The sequence below is a fragment of the Caloenas nicobarica genome, chromosome 6 (assembly GCF_036013445.1).
Source record: "Caloenas nicobarica isolate bCalNic1 chromosome 6, bCalNic1.hap1, whole genome shotgun sequence".
Classification (NCBI taxonomy): Eukaryota; Metazoa; Chordata; class Aves; order Columbiformes; family Columbidae; genus Caloenas; species Caloenas nicobarica.
Window position 1 is genome coordinate 22,362,163 of NC_088250.1, and position 20,219 is coordinate 22,382,381.

Sequence of the window (20,219 nt, forward strand, 5' to 3'; positions counted from 1 at the left end):
TGTAATATGACCCTGCTGCCTAAAGAAAGGAAACACTGAGATTTTCATTAAACTTTATTATTGTTGCTAGTGCTTGAGAGAAAGTGCTGTAGCTGTGAGATTGTCTTGTAAAAAAACACAGAGAATTAAATGTAACCTCATATCTCTATTCTTGTAACAGGATTGTTTAAAATCATCTAAAAATATTCTCTGATTCCATGGCGGGGATGTCGAGTGATTACATATTGTGTAGACTTATTAAAATGCTATAGTATTTTTCTGTTATGATAGACTTATATTTTCCTCCTGCTTCAATGTTTGGAGGCTGGTTCAATATATGCAGGATACTGCCTACATGAAGGAATGTGCATGTGTAGACTCCCTTTTTTGAAGTGTTGTGCAACTACTCCACTCAGCAACTCTAACTGACATCAGGAGAAGGAGTGCTTAGAATTGGTTTTGTCTTAAGAATCCCTGAATAGCATTTCTATCTGCAAAATATAAATATAATGAAATACAACAATTTCACAGAAGCATTTCGTTTCTGGGAAAAATATTTACTCTCGTATAAGAAAAAAAAACCCTCTGCTATCCTAATAACAGTGCAAAATTTGAAGGTTTCAGCTAATAATCACAAATTTTGTTTGCCTGCAGTCTTTGCTGAGCATTCGTGGCTCCCTGTTTTCTCCGAGGCGCAACAGCAGAACAAGTCTTTTCAGCTTCAGAGGCAGAGCAAAGGATGTTGGATCGGAAAATGACTTTGCTGATGACGAGCACAGCACTTTTGAAGACAATGATAGCAGAAGAGATTCTCTTTTTGTGCCACGCAGGCACAGTGAACGGCGCAACAGTAACATTAGTCAGGCCAGTAGGTCATCCAGGATGCTGGCAGTGTTTCCAGTGAATGGGAAGATGCACAGCACTGTGGATTGCAATGGGGTGGTTTCCCTGGTTGGTGGACCATCTGTTCCTACATCGCCTGTTGGACAGCTTCTGCCAGAGGTGATAATAGATAAACCAGCTACTGATGACAATGTAAGAAAGTTTTAAATAGCTTAGGCATCGTGGCCTTTTCTTAGTGCACCAGCCAGTGTTTTCTACAGAATGGAACCCTTGGCAATGCTTCCTGGTTGGTCAAGCTGTGAATGCTTCTGCATCTTGTAAAATCTTTAATAAATAAAACAGCTAAGATAGTTTTGCAGCCTAAGCATTTGCTTACAAATATTCTCAGAACTAAAAATGCAATTTCCAGTCTCCAAGTAATAAAATATTAACTCACACATTTATAAAAGCACGATGCTTTACTATATTCCTGTACTCTACTTTACTTTTGCTGATCTAAAAGTCCATGTGGCTATTGTCTGCAAAATCATAGTTACTATACAATTGAAAATAGTATACAAAAGTATTAACATATAACTGCAATCAATATGATGCTTCTATTACCACTTTATCAACTTTAGTGTTATCAGTTAACTTTGATAACATTCTTCCTTATCAGCCCTGTTAAAAATGTAAGGAAGTTCTCAATTCTTTACTATCATTTATTTCTCATTCCTATGTATTTTCCATCTGTTGCTAGTGGTGTTCTGTAGTGTAGATAACAAATAGTTATTGGATGATCACATTTCAATACATCCAAAAATACAGATGTCTGTGTGAACAGACCATATTGCTGCCATTCTTTCACCATACACAATGTAAGAGAAGATGTCTGAAAAAAATTTCTTGCTTAGTTTTAAGTTTTCTGCTCACATTACTAAAAAAATACTAGCATGAGGAAGCATGAGGAAGTCAGACTTTTCTTACTTTCTGCAGTTTGCCTAGGGGAAAAGACTATTATATCACAAACTGCAGAATACTCTGTCAGTAGGAGCAAGGAAAAAACTTACAGTTTGCAAAAATTTTATACAATATTTTGAAATCAATCCTTTTACCTTTGTTTAAATCTTTTCTTATAGCTTGAAGAAAATGCAAAAGCTAAGTAAATAAATTCTCAGTCTTAACAGGAGGAAACTATTGCCTCATATACTTTAAAAATTATTTAAAATATACTAAAAAGTAATAAAAGTCTGACATGATAAAAATTGAAGTGCATGAAGCACGTATCCAAGCTAAGACATTAATAACAGGATTCTATATAGTCTTTGCTTATCTTATTATTCCAACGTGTTCTCACCCACCATTGTTTTCTGTATAGGGCACCACTACAGAAACAGAAATGAGGAAGAGAATATCAGGTTCTTTACACGTCTCTATGGACTTACTTGAAGATCCAGCTTTGAGGGAAAGAGCCATGAGTATTGCCAGCATCCTCACAAACACCGTGGAAGGTGGGTGCTCCACATCACTTAGTATTTATTACATTTTTTTTGCAATGGACTTCAGTAAGTTTTGAAGCTTAAGAACCGATTTAAAATACATTTATTAACAGATAGCATTCCACAAACTGACACATATTTATCAGTAAACTCAAAGCTTTATTCATTAAGGTTATTACACAAGTAAGCATTAAAGTTATTACATAAGTAACCATTTCTATCTCATTGTTTTGCCACTGTCTACCTCATGTGGTCATCAGGACTAGAGAGTTATGTTTGATGGTCATAACTGAGTGGATGCTTATACATATTAATTAATAATATATTATTGGACACTAAAAGGCCACATATATGCAACCATTGTTAAAATATATGCATATTTTTAGCAGTTACATTTATTCAGTTACTCTTCAAAGAAGTGCTATTCTAGGTGATAAAAACCTGTTTTTTCTTGAACTAGGAATGAAAGTTATATTAAAAAATTTTAGGTAAACACCACAAATTTCAAAATAAAAATTTTTACATAAGAGAACAGTAAGTGGGAGAAGCAGGCTGAAGTGTAGTCAAGGAATAATGAAATATATATTACAAATCAATGCATAAATTGATATTGATCAGAATAGTAATTACAATACAAAGAAGTTGTGCTTGATAGATAAGCTTTGAACAAAATAAATTCATTTGATTGATAGCAATTTTAAAAGACTTTATTGAAAAGCCCTATAAAAAGGTATAATGGGCATGTTTATAGAGGTTAGTCTCTACCAGTTTAGATTGACAGCTTGGCTGTTACAATTAATACAAGATTGAGGAATGTTAGAGCAATCACATAGTTACCTGTATGAATTTGCTTTACCCACAGAACTTGAAGAATCAAGACAGAAATGCCCACCATGTTGGTATAAATTTGCAAATATTTTCTTGATCTGGGACTGCAGTCCACATTGGTTAAAAGTCAAACATATCGTCAACTTAGTGGTAATGGACCCATTTGTTGACCTGGCTATTACAATTTGCATTGTTTTAAATACACTGTTTATGGCTATGGAACATTATCCGATGACCGATGAATTCAATAACGTACTTTCGGTTGGAAATCTGGTAAGTCTGTTGGCTTTTTATGTTCATGATTTGGAAGGAAGTACGTCTGAAATAACTGAAAGAAGGAGTTTTAATAGCTTATTTTTTTCTTCTTTCTTTTTTCATCTCTTTAGAAAGTAGATTTATTGGATGTTTATTGGCCTCCAGATATGACTCTATCTGAATATTTTTGGAAATTTCACTGTCTACTCTGGCTTATGTAACTTAGGATACTGTAAAATCAAGATATTGCAGTGTTCTGCTAAGCCAAATAAAAATTTTAAAAAATGGCACCAACACTACATTAAGTAGAGTCCATCTAAAACAGAAGTTGATTTGTCTAACTACTAAACGAAGAAATGCATTACTATGAAAAAGACACTATGCAAATAAACATAGTGTCACTTTTTCAATCAGTACAAAACAAATCTTTAAATTTGAATGTGGTTTTAATTGCTCCGTTTCCTGAGCGCAGGTTTAGAAGAGCTAAAAAAGCCTTTTAAAAGTATTTCTAGAATTTTCTTCTGTAAAAGACTTTCTATGTGGATATGTGGATTGTTTTCTTTATGTGCTTTATGTAAAACTACGAAAACTATCCTGCGGTACTTTTTCCTCTTATAGTTTTCATAATTTTTATCATCAGATAAATAGTAAGATATCTTTTTCTAGTGATGTCAACTATATTTTCTCCCTTCTACTTCAAAAAGATAAATTATTAAAGAATTCAGGAGTTAATTTTTTGTAGCTCTGATACTTTTGAACTGACAGGTTTGATCACATAGATGTATCTGCAGCTGCAGTCCTACTTTCTCTCTTATTTTAAGAATTTTTTTCTTACGAGATTTTTAATAATCCTTGTTTTGTAATGAGGAACAGAATATCTCAGATCATGTAGATAACTACAGGATTCAGAAGGGAGAATTAATAGATAAATGCTGGTTTTAAGATACTTCAAATAAGGGATACTCTGAATCTGAGTTTCCTAGTAAAATGTAAAATCTTGTAGCATTACACAGATTTGTTTTCCAACCAAGAAAATGCCATATAAATCTTGGTGTACATCTGACTACAAAGGGAGTGTGAAAGAATCTGGCTATAAGCACCATGATCTTCCAGACTTTGGCTCCCTGACATAACCACTTCTGCAGTCTGGAGGCTGTCAGGGTTATCTGCTCCGCTAGTTCCACTTTAAAGCTCCTTGAGAACCTCACTGTCCTGATCATTAGGAACCTAAGTCAGCATTTCAAACTGTATTCATTCATTTCTACCTCTTACTCAGTGGTTCTAGTCCTGTAGCTTAAAAAATAGTAACCTTTGCCTCTCTGGTGTTCATATCTGGAATGTATTTAAAGACTGTAATAAAATCTATTTTGAGCTTTTTTGTTCCTAGGCAGAGCAAGTCAGACTCTTCTTGTCCATCTCCTGATTATCCCAGTTAGATTATTCTCTTCAGCTGTCCCATTTTATGTCCAGCTTGCTTGAAAATGGGTTATCCAAACCCAAAAAATAGCATTTCAGACCAGGGCTCAGGCAGCCTTTAACGGAGGCTTTAGTACATTCCTATCCTACAGGAAATTCTTCTAAGACTTCTCTCAAAGCTGCATGGGGTCACTACCTTGGTGACTCCTAAATATTAGTCCTACTTCATTCAGCAGAGCAGCCCATGATGAGAAAGCATTACCAGCAATATCATGTTTAAAATATATTCTTAAATGCTCATTTATTCTTGATGTTTAAATGATTGAGCCAAATACCTTCACTGAACTTACTGGCAACAGCCAGGGCGAAGTTCCTCAGCTTCAGCAGATAGTTGTATCTCAGTTGATCCCCATCTGGTATAAATAATTGTACTTCTGTTCAACTGAAGGGAATTACGGCAAGTTATACCAGCAAAGAATCTGCCTCTCTGGAGTCTTAGATTAGGGCTCATTCATGCTGCTGTTATATTGTACTTAGTATACCAAGAAATTACCATGTTATACCATGTAATTTCTTGGAAAGCATTCCATTTTATGTTGTAAAAATCAAATTTGGGATATTGTTTGTACAGTACATGAAAAAGTCGATATCCTGATAGAGTTGAAACTGGATTATAAATGTTATAAAACAGAAGTTTATGTAATTTGTTTAGTATAAAATTTAATGAATTGAAAAAATTACTTGGTTTGTATGGCACTTGTTAAGGGAAGCTAGGCATAATAAATCACTACAGTACACTGAAGACTTTTAAATATCACTTTTGAAAAAGACATTGCAGATATGTAGCTTGAATTAAAAACTTAGACAACAGCTAAATCTGTAACATTATATTTCACAATGGAATTTCACAACTGCATTTTGAATTCAGGTCTTCACTGGAATCTTCACAGCAGAAATGTTTCTCAAGGTCATTGCAATGGATCCTTACTATTATTTCCAGGAAGGCTGGAATATTTTTGATGGTTTTATTGTAACCCTTAGCTTGGTTGAGCTTGGTCTTGCAGATGTGGAAGGGCTCTCAGTTCTTCGATCATTCAGACTGGTAAATATACATTATTTGTACGGAGTTTTAATGGGGCTTCATTAATTTCTTTTTTTTGGCCTTAAAAATTTGCTTGATTTTTGCCATGATACTGATCCTATGTCACTTTCAAACCCTTATTACTTGTGGTATATTACTGTCTTCAATGGAAATTGATCGAGATCCAGACAAATAGATACCAATGGTTGTCCTGGGCCTATTTCCAATGTGTTTATTCTATATACCCACTTTAAACACTGGGAACACCCTGTTACGCAGAAACAAATCAACTCCCTAGATGTACTGAGCTCTGTCTGATTAGCATCACAGGAATAGATCCACTCTACAAATACCAGTAGAAAAGTGGTCCAGATGATTCTAACAGATGAACCCTAGATTTTGAATTCCGTCTAATATGGCCAGTAGCTTCTTTGGCCTTCAGTAAGAACTCTGCTTTGAGAATCTCAAGCTCTAACTTCACAAAATGTTGTTGAGTGAACCTTCCTTCTTCATGCTTTAGATAAGAGGATGCCCTCTGAACAGTCACAGGGCATATTTTGCAGTGATATCCTCCCACAAATTTACTTTAAAATATCTTCTGTGTCTTTCTTGCTGGATATCCTAACAATATTCTTCTTTTATTCCAGCTACGAGTTTTCAAATTGGCAAAATCTTGGCCAACACTAAATATGCTCATAAAAATTATTGGTAACTCAGTGGGAGCTCTGGGAAATCTGACCCTGGTGCTGGCCATCATTGTGTTTATTTTCGCTGTGGTGGGGATGCAGCTGTTTGGGAAAAACTACAAGGAATGTGTCTGCAAAATCGCAAGTGACTGTGTGCTTCCACGTTGGCACATGCAAGATTTTTTTCACTCTTTTTTGATCGTATTTCGAGTGTTATGTGGAGAGTGGATAGAAACCATGTGGGACTGCATGGAGGTTGCTGGCCAAGCCATGTGCCTTACTGTCTTCATGATGGTCATGGTGATTGGAAACCTAGTGGTATGTAATCAAAGCATTAGCAAAAAGTTATTTGGCAATAGAGTGGGCTCAATCCTGAAGTTAGCTAAGTGCTCTGGCCCTGCTTCAGTGAAGCACTTAAGCAGGTGGATTCAAGCGATGCTTGAAGTTAAGCTTAAGAGGTTTTTTGGATTGAAAACAAAGTGTTCTGCAATATCAAAATCCTAAGAATGTTAGAGTGAGCACTTAGTCACATTCTTAATTTGTATTCTTGCTCTTTGTAAATATTTTGTGCTTGAAATAATTTTAGTTTATGGGCTCTTTATAAACCATTTGCTGTGGATTTTTTTATTATTTATCCCATATGATTGGTCACCTAAATAATCTAATATCTGCTGTGTGATGGGATAAATAAAACTTTTTAATGATGCTTAATAGCAAATCTGCTATCTCTGGCTTTAGATTATTAGATTTTGCACCTAGATATTTATATACTATGGGGATTTAAAAACACATTTACAGATATTATTCAGTTGTAGGAATATTTTTGAATAGTGAACAGGACCTAAGCAAAATGAAAAAAGCTCAGGTTTTTATGGAGAAGTTAAAACTTTTGAGAGTGCTTTTCTTTGCTTATGGTGAATTATTGTGATTTCAGTCTTTGATATCACTAATATGACAATTTTAAATAAACTAAATGTTGTTTGTTGGGATAAAGTCCAGAACGTCCTTTTTTTCTCTTTCTGCAGGTACTGAACCTATTTTTGGCCTTGCTCTTGAGCTCATTTAGTGCGGACAACCTTGCCGTGACAGATGATGACAATGAAATGAATAATCTCCAAATTGCTGTAGCAAGAATGCAGAAAGGCATAGATTATGTAAAAAGAAAAGCACGTGAATTTATCCAAAAAGCTTTTGTTAAAAAACAAAAAGCTTTAGATGAAATCAAACCACTTGAAGATTTGAACAACAAAAATAGCTGTATTTCTAACCATACTACGGTGGAACTAAGCAAGGACCATGACTATATTAGAGATGCAAATGGAACAACCAGTGGCATAGGCACAGGCAGCAGTGTGGAAAAATACATAATTGATGAAAGTGATTACATGTCATTCATAAACAACCCAAGCCTCACTGTGACAGTGCCCATTGCATTGGGTGAATCCGACTTTGAAAATCTAAACACAGAGGAATTTAGTAGTGAATCAGACCTGGAAGAAAGCAAAGAGGTATTTAGATATTTTGTGCGTTTGCCTCTGATCTATTGACTGTTTTTCTTTTTTTTCAGCATAAGCCAGTGTATTCAGTTCTTGATCATTTGTTATTTTGATGCTTCTTTGTACACGGGCATAAATGAGTCTATAAAGAAGGGGTTTATTCTTCATTAACAGAAGTGTAAGAAAGGGTTTGATATTACAGTCTCCAAGAGGAGACAAGAGGCCAGGCAATGGGAGACCAAACTAATCCATAAGAACTGTTTATGATCCATATGGTAATTGCAACAACTGGTAGAGCAGGGCAGTGCCTTAGCACTGAAACTTTTGTTTGCCTCCTGTTGCAAAGTTCCCATGAGGAGTGTCATACATCTTCTCTCTGCCACTCAAAAAATCTCCCTCTATGGGATTTTTTTGTGAGCAGTTATAAATCAGAAAACATAGAGATAGTTTATGTATTTCCTTTGGACACTGGAATTCTTTTAGATTTTAAAATTGTCAGCTCTTCTAGACCTAGATTCCCATAAAAAGAAGTTTTAACCATAGATTCTTCCATATACTTCTAATTCACGTAGCTGTTGAAACTGAAAAATAATATCAACAGACTAAAATATCTCATGTTGCTAAGGGAATGCCAAAGCAGGATGTAGATATAAAGCCTTGTTGAGAACTGTATTTATAAAAAACATATTAAGGCTATAACTGTTCCTTTACATGACTTTTTGTCTGTGACTATTATAACAAAATATTTAAATTTATTTGATAACGTGATTTGCAAAACAGCTACACCCTCAGTGACTTAGTTTCTTGACATTTTAATCAAATAAAAAAATTGTATTTCCAGACACTTAACAAAACTAATTTTCTGACTTGGGGGACGAGGGAGCGAGCTGGGTCTCTTTAGTTTGGAGAAGAGGAGACTGAGGGGTGACCTCATTAATGTTTATAAATATATAAAGGGTGAGTGTCACGAGGATGGAGCCAGGCTCTTCTTGGTGACAGCCAAGGGTAAGACAAGGGGTAATGGGTGCAAACTGGAACACAAGAGGTTCCACTTAAATATGAGAAGAAACTTCTTCTCAGCAAGGGTGACAGAACACTGAAACAGGCTGCCCAGGGAGGTTGTGGAGTCTCCTTCTCTGGAGACATTCAAAACCCGCCTGGACACCTTCCTGTGTAACCTCATCTGGGTGTTCCTGCTCCGGAGGGGGAATGGCCTAGATGATCTTTTGAGGTCCCTTCCAATCCCTAACATTCTGTGATTCTGTGACCTCAGCCTTAAACTAGCTAGTCTCCATTCTGGTAGCAATCCAGTTTCTTTGTGGGACAGATCATCATTTTCTCCCTGCTGTTCTATTACTAGCAGTAGTTCTATTACTAGCAGTACTTCAGACACCTGATTTTAGGCCAGCTGAATTCTGTGCTGCAGTCACTGCAGTGTGCGTAAGCCCTCTAGTGTTCCCAAGAAAAACCCAGTGTTAAGCTAAGTGCAATCTTTGGATCCTCTCCCAGGAAAGGAAACCTGTACAAAACAGCCTCTCCCCATGGCAACCTGTTTCAGAGACAGTGTTGTTCCCATTTCCAATTAATATCTGAATCATTAATATTTCTTTTCCTGTTAAATATTAGCCAAAATTCTTAGAAGTTGGCTTTGACTCAAGCCTCTGAACCACTGCAACGATAGGGGTTACAGAAATGTATTGGAGCACATAAAGAACTTGCCTCAGCAAGAATTTCTGAATAGAACAACATTTCCAGACAATCCTTGTGGACCCTTCCAATCTGGTATTCTATGATTCATATGATTTCACCAAAGATCCATTGGAGAAAAACAATGGTCATCTACTCTCCCCACAACTACCTTAAATGCTGGCCAGTCCCATCATAGGGCAGACAGACCAATGGAGTGACACAGGCTGGTTTATGACTGATCAGTGGGGAACGGATTCAACTTAGGAAGCTGTCTGTAGATGTGCTGCTACTGCAGGACCAGGGTTACCTTTTATCCCATCGAGAAAGTACTATGGCATTTCTGACCTCCTCCAGAAGCTTCTGGAAGAGCAGGTCTGTTATCTTGTTTTCCATGAAGATCCATCCAGCATTGCTATTTTGGGTTTGAGTCCAAGTCCTTATTTTATATTGACTGTTAGTATACTGGGATTGTAGAAAAGAAATGATAAACACCAGAACAGCAGAGCCTTTGAATTAGCTGAGCTTTTGATGAGAGGCCACTTAGGAAAGGCCGTGTGGGTTCTCTACATCGCAGGCCAGAGTGCACTAACAGGCGAGATCCAGCTGGCTTCAGACCATCCTGAGCTTTTCAGCACCATTCCTGGAGTTTTACAGTGCTGGATCCCTTCTTGCTGATTGGGTCAGCTCTAAAAGTTCCCCCTCCTCCCGGCGGTGTTCAGGGGGAGGTTGGTTCGTTAGTTGGTTTGCTTTCCTTTGTTTTTCTGCTGAGTACTCTTTTCTCCCTTAGCAAAGTAACAAATTAATCATCTTAATATCATAAAGTAGACTGTTAATTTCAAAGATCTTAATTTTAGTGTGCAAAAAGTAGCTGACAGTAATATTACAGAAAATCTGCTTCTTAGAAGAAAATACAGAAATAAAATTACAGGGGTTTTTTTCCCAAAATGAAAAAGCTGTGGAAAAGTTTTGAAAAGTATTTTCAAAATTATTTTGAAAAATGGTAAATTGTTCTGCAAAGGATGATTTGTGAAAATTTGATTACTACAAGTATACAATATTTTTGTAAAAATATGAGAGGCAACTCTGTAATGTAATTTGGAAAATAACCTCTATATATTGGTTCTTGTGACAAATAATGACAGAACCTGAAACCGGATACGTCAACTCATTTTTCTAATAAAGTTGAAACATTGTTCTTCCAATCTATCTATATTCACCACAAGATGAAATTAACTAAAACCAGGCTACTTAAAATACTACAGATTTTATTAAGTGCCATGCAACTCAATGTCAATGAGTTCCGGAATTGTTACTGAAAAACGGACTTGCTACTGTTTCAGTGAGAGTTTTGTTGTTAGGGTTTGGGGATTTTTTTGTCCTCAATATCAAAAAGCCTGCTGCAACCTAGCATTGATGAGCATGTATTGAATTTATTCCATTTTCTTTACCCCTACATCCTTAAATATGTTTCCTTCACAACTTTTACCCAATCTTTAGCTACATTGCCAACCAGCCGGATTGTAGCCAGGTGCCAGCTACATGTTACAAGACTTAGAGAATTTTAGGATAGGATTAGCTTAAGTGTATTCAGTTTTTTAAAATTTAGTTTCTACCTTCCACTGCTTTCTCTTTATGCTCATCGTGTTGATGAGCATGAATCAAATTGAAAAGTTTATTAGGCCATACAACACAATCTGATGTTTTATGGGCCATCTTTAAACTACCTCGGCCTCGTTGTACACAGCATCTGCTTCAGTCTGAGCTGGACATTCAGCACTTTTCATCTGGACTTGCTGACCTGTAAAGTACAGCCTTGTCTGCTGACCAATGCTTTTTTCCCCTTATTCCTCTGAGCTCACACCTCGTCTATTTAGGCTCTTGCCTGCTTTTCAGTGTTCGCTATGGATTCCTGCATATATATTTGAGCTTCATTGTTTCTACGAAGGTCAAGAGATCATTGCCTCTTACGGCTAGTTGTGGTCATAAAACTTTGCAGCCTTAACATCACCATTCATACTTTTCAGTTTAAAGCTTAATACACCTTCTGGTTAGTAGATCCATACAGTGTAGAAGGAAACCCAATGATTGCACCTATTTCACATATGTTTATCAGCAATTTAGTTACGTTGAATACTCAAACATTTAAAAGCATGGCAGAAGTATTTCCTTATTCTGAAAACAACTGATATTTGCCTTAAAAATATTTACTGTGTATTTGTGGTGCTTTTTTTTTTCCTTTACAGAAGTTAAATATGTCTAGTTCATCTGAAGGTAGCACAGTTGATATCGGACTTCCTGCAGAAGAGCAACCAGAAGCTGAACCTGAAGAAGCCCAGGAGCCAGAGGCCTGCTTCACAGAAGGTGTTTGGAACTAAAATACTGATAATACTTATTCATGAAATGCAGATTAATTATCTATTTAAACTAAGAATATTTATTTATTGAATTACTCTTTTGTTAATGTTTAAACTACAATTATTAGTGATAGTACTTTTAGACCATAATTTACCATACAGATACTGATATCACAATTACACTATGTATGAGATAAGCAATTAATCAAACATTTTATTGGAAAGTTATAGTTATTTTTAAAATAAGAAAAATATATTACTGCAAGTTTTACTTTAGTACAAAATACTGTACTCCCTTAATTTAGTTACAGTCTCCTAAATAATAAAATACCACACTACTTTTATACCACTCTTCATAGATATCTATCAAAGTGCTTTATAAAGTGTGCATTACTGAAATAGCTGTTGAGTCATACATAAAAACTGCACCTGGATGGGTTTGTGCAAAATGCTAAACGAATCTTCCACAAATTGGCAAAAAGAGAAGAAAGAGCCTTTGTGTGCCACCTGGGGCAAGAACAGTCTCACCTGTTGGACTCATTTGTCTTTCATGCTTCCTCCTATTGCCCCTTTTACAGAAGTCAATAAAACAAGAATCTGGTCATAAACTTTATTTGCAAAAGTATTTCCATGTGAGAAACTTTATGGATGCGTGCATGTAAAGGAATTGGGAAAGGAATAGGTTTAAAACAGTAATATAAGGATACAAATGTAATTTTTGGTATCTGTAAGCAAAAATTAGATTTAGAGTTTGGAAAATAAATGCTGCACGGTGCTGGGATTGGATTATTTCTGGATCTGATAATAGACATTTATTTAGAAATTTACACTGAACTAGTAAGAAGTAGAACTGTAACAGACTTGGATTTGGCAAGGAAAATACCATTATTGGTTACTAGTATTTTTCTACCTAAGTGAAAGAAGAAATATAATCAAGTTAGCGGCTAAATCGTAAAAGCTTAAACAAATTAAGGCCACAAGTTAGCCAGTACTGAAAAGCTCAGAACTCAGACACGAGGCTTAGAATTTTTTCATACAATAAACACAACATTGTCTGAATTTAGTATCCCCCCCAAAAAAGAAAGTAAAATTTAATAATACTTGTCCATATATTAGTACATAAACCTACTATATATTTGATGAGTTTGTATGGTTTTACTCATACTTTTTATTTTGTAATTTTGATTCATGTTCCACGGACTTCTAATTTTTTGTGTGCACTGTATTGAGCAGTTAGTTCTTGATAAATGAGAAATACTTTCTTTTCACTTGTTTGTTTGATTGTAAATTCCGGTTGCCTCAGTGTTAAATTTTTTTTGTGTTGGAGAAAAAGAAGGTCATGTAGGTGAAAATCTATTGGGTTTTTACTAAATATCACTGCTTCTGGAAAGGTAGCATTGTATCACTAACAGAATGCATATCCAAAATTAATACAATTCAACAAAATCTCTTTCTTCCTCTCCACCTTTCCCCCCAATACATACCCTTTTTTTAAAGGCTGTGTACGAAGGTTCAAGTGCTGTCAAGTAAGCATAGAAGAAGGGAGAGGAAAGCAGTGGTGGAACCTTAGAAAAACCTGCTTCAGGATTGTCGAACACAACTGGTTTGAGACTTTCATTGTCTTTATGATTCTCCTCAGTAGTGGAGCTCTGGTAAGTAAAAGATGAACGGTGACACAATGTTGTCAGAAAACAACTTAGAAGTTTGGTCTTCAAACAGTTTTAATTTAGTTTTCTCCACCAGAAAGAACACACAGTTCAAATGGCAGGACTACATTTTAGTCAGGCCTTTGAAAGGGTGGTAGAAAAAGTCTCTTCTCAACAATATGTTGAAAAAACAGCAGACAAGTGGATTGGAGAGAGCTTAACTCCTTTGCTTAAAGTGAATGATACTCGTGAAGCAGGGAAAGGGACAACATGCGAAGAAGAGGACATATTTGATTTTGTTATTTGAGTTTGCTCTCTGGTTTTACTGGTATTTACCGATCCAACTCAGGGAAAACAACTGTCACTGATGAAAAAAAAAGAGTGCGGAAGTGTTGTGGCTCTCAATACCTTGCAGGAGCCTGAGATGATTTACAAAGTCTTATAAAGGTTAAGTGCTAGAACAACAAGAAAGATAAAGACTGTGTAATTATTCGCTTCTAAGAATGTATTATTTATGCTTCTAATTCAGCTTCTACTGACTCATACTCACATAGACTAAGGGGATATCTTTAAAAACATGAATTTGCTTCAAGGTTAACAAGTATGTGAGGGCAGAATAAAAAGAAGCCAGCCATAATATGAACCTATAACAATAAATTACACTCAGATCACATAGAGTATATCTAGCATATACCTTGGGTAGTCGCAATTACCCTTTGGTAAATTACTTAAGTTCCTACATCATAAAATTGTCTTGCTAAATTGTATCATAAACTCTTTATACCACTCCCAACATTTTAAAATACTATTACTGGTTAGTAGTTTATTAGTATACCTGTCATTAGTTTCAGTTAAATCTTTAAGAATCATTCTGCTTTTGTTTGGCCTAATAATATCAACACAACCATCAAATAAGCAACTTTTACTCAACATCATGTGACATGTTCCCTGTGATTAAAACCTCTCAAAATAGCAAAAGACTCACATCTATTTAGTTTTGGTTTGTGCTACCAAGTGGAGGAAGCCTTCAGTGACAAGAATTTAAATGAGAGAAAAGTACTGGCAAGTGATCTGATAAAGGTGAATTTCCATCATTATGTTTAGGGGAAGTCTGAGATGAGATGCCACAGTGTTAGCATCTTGCACTTATGTGTGATCCACAGAACATTTATTTTGTGAAAATGCTTTAGAGACCAGGGATTAGCCCAGTCCTTTGGAGATGTGGGGTCCCGCTCTGCCTTCAGCTTCCTTTGTGGTAGTGAAAAGGTCTCTGGACCTGCTAGCGCTCTATCCCAATGCTCACCCCAAAGCCATGCTCCAGGCAAGTCTCACCATCACTACAGCCAGGAAATCAGGCAGGTGCAGGCAGGAACAAGCAGGCAGAGGCAGGTGCAGGCAGGCTGCCTGCAAATCCCCACTGTAGGGCCATTCTGGCAGAGAGCAGACACGGTCCTAGCTGCCCAGAGCCCCGCTGGCTTAGCCACTAGTGTCTTCCCAACCGTGAGAAGGAAATGGTGTGTGGCTCTTCCCACTTTTGTGCAACAGTTGTTAGTGCGTACAGAAGTGTCAGGTACCATCGTGTCTCATCTAACTGTCCAAAATTACTGATACACAGATGTTAATTCAATGATTGATAGACAAACACTAATCATTTGAACTGATAGATGTGAAGGAATTCAAAAGTAGACTGCATAAAAATGAATGTTGGTATCAATGAATATCCAAGTCTTTGCAAGCTAGCAGATCATTCCTGTTCTTTCAATTTAAAAAAATCAGTTGTTCTCTGCAAGAAATAATAGCATAATTAAAATTGAAAAGCAATTAAATGAAAAATGTCTTGGAGGACAGCAATAATTTCTGAAAAGCAGAATCTATATGTTTTTTCAAATGTCTAAAAATGAAAACACACAAAAAATGTAAATAAGATTGCAAGGATCTCAGAAAATTTATGTATCTTGTAAAAGCTGGATAATAAAGCAGGTATTTGATTTAGAGAAATAAACATTCTTTTAAGGAAGAAAGAACTTGGTTTATGATTTGTTACTTAAAATTTTCGAAAAGCAACAGGACCTAAAAACATAAGATCAATTGTATTGTCATTGTCCTGCAAACTTTACAGCTATGGCTCTGGATTTTGAAAATGGATCTACCTACATACAAGCCAAATGATCTCAGTAGAATTCAGTTCAGGCCCACCTCTCTGCAGAATCAGTGTTCTTTGTGAGTACCCAAAATTATCTGAGAAGAATAATTCGCCATCAGCAATAAATAAATTTTTAAAAAAATCTCTGACCGTTGACCAAACTGTAATATCTGCTTCTCCTTCCCATGAGCTGGAAAATACACTTTCGTAGGAGAAAACCGGGTATATACTGAGTTAGCAGAAAAGGAGACATCAGATAGATATGACACTCTTATGCTTTTCTGTGAAGAAAGATTGTTTCCTTTTTTTGTTGTATTTGTTTGGTTTTTGGTTACAACATGAAGTATGTGCAGTAACAGTTACAAAAAGGAACAACAAATATTTTCGTATGTGTTTACACATAGGCTTTTGAAGACATATATATTGAACAGCGCAAAACTATCAAGACCATGCTGGAATATGCTGACAAAGTTTTCACCTACATCTTTATTCTGGAAATGCTGCTGAAGTGGGTGGCCTATGGCTATCAAACATACTTTACTAATGCCTGGTGCTGGCTGGACTTCCTGATTGTTGATGTATGTAGTATCTTTCCTACTTTATCTGTTTTGGTTTTTTGTTGTTGTTCTTGTTTTGTTTTTCCAATTTCTTGCTCTAGTTTACTTTTCAGTTTAAAAAGTAAGGTAGATGGAAAAATACCATATTTCTCTGTCTTTCACTTTACACTCACAACACTGCCTGCCTATACCACAGAGTTAAGAAAGACTGGAAGTTCTCCTGCTAACAACAGAAGCTCACATGGTATCCCCACAAACAGTTAAAGGGTTTCTCCCAGCACTGTTGTTGAAAGAGGTAGTGTTGTCCTTTGTTCTGCTCCTGCGAGCTCATTCTCACCTTCAGATCTGCCTTCCCCTTGCTGTGATTTATGTTGCATCCAGCATTTAGATGAGTCCACCAGACATCAGACACTCATCTCAATTAAAACGCATCTGGCAAGAAAATGAACATCACAAAAGTCCACAACTTTCAGCATATGTCTGAATTAGGGTTCTACAAGGAATGCAAGATGTATCAGTAGCATTTGTGGTGTGGCTTACTTAGTATTAAAAGTCCAATGGATATTACTGAACTTGCAATCTTCACAACTGTGTTTGAAATCAGGCTCAATAATCTTCTCCTCAAGGGTGATCTAATAGTTATAACTTTGCTGTGCTGTGAAATGGAGGAGGCCATTTCTTGATGTATTAATGCAATTACAGGGAATTTTTAAAAGTAGTGTTCTAAGAAGGCCCCCTTGAGAAAACCTCCAATGTGCAGAAACACATACTGTTTCTGCAGTCTATGAAGTTCTGTGTGTGCAAGTAAAATACTATGTTTACGTAGTTACAAAACCACAACAGTTGCTACTTTTTTAAGATAGAAATTTCTGATAAAACTTATCTCAAAAACAAATATTAAACAAGCTCAACTTTAGAATTAAGATGCATTTTGTCTTGGTTTCAGTGATTTAGAAGCAGACATTGAATACGTAAAAGGTAAACTTTGTAAGTAGTTATTGACCCAAAGAATTGCTAAAAATCCAACAGTTTCTGAATGTGTTCCCAACATACAAGGGCTAATCAAAGCAGTTCATTTTCTCTACGTTTGTTTTGTGACTGGTGCCTTCATCCTTTTTGATTGGTGTACCTTATGGATGAAATATATCTAGGTTTCAGCTTCACCTATACAGCTACAGATAACCACGTTCAAACAGAGTACTCATACAAAGACAGTACCCTCTCCTTGGAAAACACTTTAATTCTTCAATATCTAAATTCTTCTCAAAATGGGTACCTAAGTGACATCTTTAACAAAGAAGTTTGAACAAGCATGCAAGCAGAAGCACCGGTTCCTTTTCTAAACTCACTTTCACTAAAATTTGACCTTATTTAAATCATAATATCCTGAACACCCGTCTTCCGAATGTGAAAATTTGAATACTTCTTTGTGTGAAGGTTTAACACACATTCAAGTGTCTGAACAAGCTCATGATTAAATCCTGGATTTACAAACCTGGCTATTTTCTTTAGGTTGTCTTTAGATTATGGCAGCTTGAAAGTTTTCAGTATTATGATGAATGTACTGGAGAAAGAAATTCAGGTTTCAGAAGGACCTCGTTTTGTGGGTTGCTAGAGCTTGGGATTGACAAGTACAGAATAACTGTGAACTTTCAAAAGCTCAAGATTTCACACATAATGCCTGTTTTTAAATGTGGTTCATAAAGAGCACTGTCCTAGAGTTATCTTTACCTGATGCATTGTTCTTTATAATGAAAGAGTACATGAGATCATTGTGCTATTTTTGGCTGAGTAACTATGGGAGGCATTAGAACAGGGTAATGAAGGAGCATCTAGGGGAAATGGGAAGAAAACAGAGGGTATTCTTTTGGACAGGAGCCAAAGCAAAAGTAGAGAACATGTTTTTTTTCTCCCTGAGGTAATGTAAGGACATAGAATACATAAATGCCTGTGGATATGAGACTTCATTACACCTGCTGCCTATGGAACTGTTCTTAGAAGGTCTTCAAGAAATGGCATAATCCAGGTTAATGTCCGCCTGTAGAGCACATAAATTCAGCAGTCAGGCAACAGGATTAGTCAGTGAAACTGAATACAGAAAAATAAATCCTTTCCACCAATTTCCAGAGGAGCACTGTTGCTCTATGACCCATATGTTAATTCAAAAGAGGCTTCGAGGGTTCAATGATTTCCCTTTCAGTTGCAGGCAATCAAATGGGCATTATCAGGTATAACTACTGATCCCAGCAGCATTGTATAACAAAGAAAAAGTGACAGCAATACCTAAATTTGTAAAATGGGGAGATTAATTTAATTTGCTTTTTCTGGTTTTAAATTCCCTCAAATCACTAGCAAAATATGAAATTCGAAAGTATTAATGTTTCCAGATATTGTTACCTTATAAAATTTTTGTTTATTCACCTGTCCTACTCTTCTTTCATATTACTTTTTTTTTTTTTATTTAAAAGACTTCCTTTTCCAGAAGAAAGTGGTCCAAAATTAGATTCTTCTAAAGAAGTTTATATCTCACATCTATGGTATGTAAAGTAGTATGTACGATATAATAATTTTTACTTTCCTGTTTTCATATAGGTCTCTTTGGTTAGCTTAACAGCAAATGCATTGGGTTACTCTGAACTTGGTGCCATTAAGTCCCTTAGGACACTAAGAGCTTTGAGACCTCTAAGAGCTTTGTCACGATTTGAAGGCATGAGGGTAAGACAACATGAAAGAATCTGAAACTATGCATGCATAGAAAGAATCCGTGCATGCAGAATAAGGAATGACAAGTCCATGCAGAAAGGCTGCACTATCTTTTTATCTACTGCATATCTTTTACTAACAGATAAGCAAAAAGCTTCATCAATTCACCTAAATCCATATGCAGTATTGCATAGAACTTACATTCATTAAGGTTACTTTACTTTCTAGCCAATCTCAGGAGTTTTCCATACAAGGCTTTGAAATTACCAACTATGAAGTCTTTCAGCAGACAATAATGAATAAAATGTAATAAGATTTTATTAATTGTTTACTGATAAGCCTATCACATTATTTATACAGAAATCTAATTTAGCATTGGTTAATAAATATATATTTTACCAGTTGAAATCCTTCATTTTTCTTCATATTTGATGAACCATCTTTGGTCTAACCCCACTGAATTTTACTAGATGGTACTAGAGATATATTCATACCTGCTAGTGGTTTATGTCTATTTCTGAGTTTGGCTGACTTTAAAACCAAATGAAGTTATCTGATGTCTCTATGAATTTTTTTTTGTAAGGTAAATGCTTTTCTTATTTCAACAAATCTCCATTCAATACAATATATATATATGGTTATTTCTTACTTATTCAGTAACACAGAGGCCCTGCTTACTATTCATCTCACTTAATAAAGCATTTTAACTTATTTTTTTCATTTGTTTATACCTTCTGTTCCTTAAAGCCACTGAATACAAACTAACTCTATATGCATGTCATTGAGATGTGTTTTAAGAGAATGCTTTTTGCTACTTCATGAAAACAAAAGAGGAAACAATGAATTTCAAGGCAATTATAAACCAGTGGAATAGCCTGGAATATACTGTCTGAACAACCTTAAGGTACAAATCTAAGCTTAATCAAATCAAATTGAGGCTTAGAATTCTGTTCCTTAAATTGTATTCATCAGGCTACACATTTCTACTTCAGAATGCATCAGAAAAAAAAATTGCTAACCAATGATTACTAGATTAATGAATTTCAGTTTCATATAGCAAATCGG

The 20,219-nt window shown here is 35.7% G+C and overlaps 1 protein-coding gene across 15 annotated transcripts in view; it reads left to right on the forward strand.

Annotated features, from left to right (window-relative positions):
• The window catches only part of LOC135990345 (sodium channel protein type 1 subunit alpha), a 66,171-nt gene that overhangs the window by 22,949 nt on the left and 23,003 nt on the right, over positions 1-20,219 (forward strand). For 5 of the 15 annotated variants that reach the window (XM_065637963.1, XM_065637968.1, XM_065637969.1 and 2 more), the window contains 10 exons: positions 634-981; positions 2,180-2,312; positions 3,163-3,401; positions 5,728-5,901; positions 6,528-6,884; positions 7,592-8,074; positions 11,995-12,112; positions 13,603-13,757; positions 16,299-16,472; positions 19,044-19,166. In XM_065637963.1, coding sequence (XP_065494035.1) covers positions 634-981; positions 2,180-2,312; positions 3,163-3,401; positions 5,728-5,901; positions 6,528-6,884; positions 7,592-8,074; positions 11,995-12,112; positions 13,603-13,757; positions 16,299-16,472; positions 19,044-19,166 — 2,304 coding nt within the window. Of the gene's footprint in view, positions 1-629; positions 1,015-2,179; positions 2,313-3,162; positions 3,402-5,727; positions 5,902-6,527; positions 6,885-7,591; positions 8,075-11,994; positions 12,113-13,602; positions 13,758-16,298; positions 16,473-19,043; positions 19,167-20,219 lie in introns of all 15 variants that reach the window. The other 10 variants (XM_065637959.1, XM_065637965.1, XM_065637958.1 and 7 more) reach the window with 6 other exon arrangements.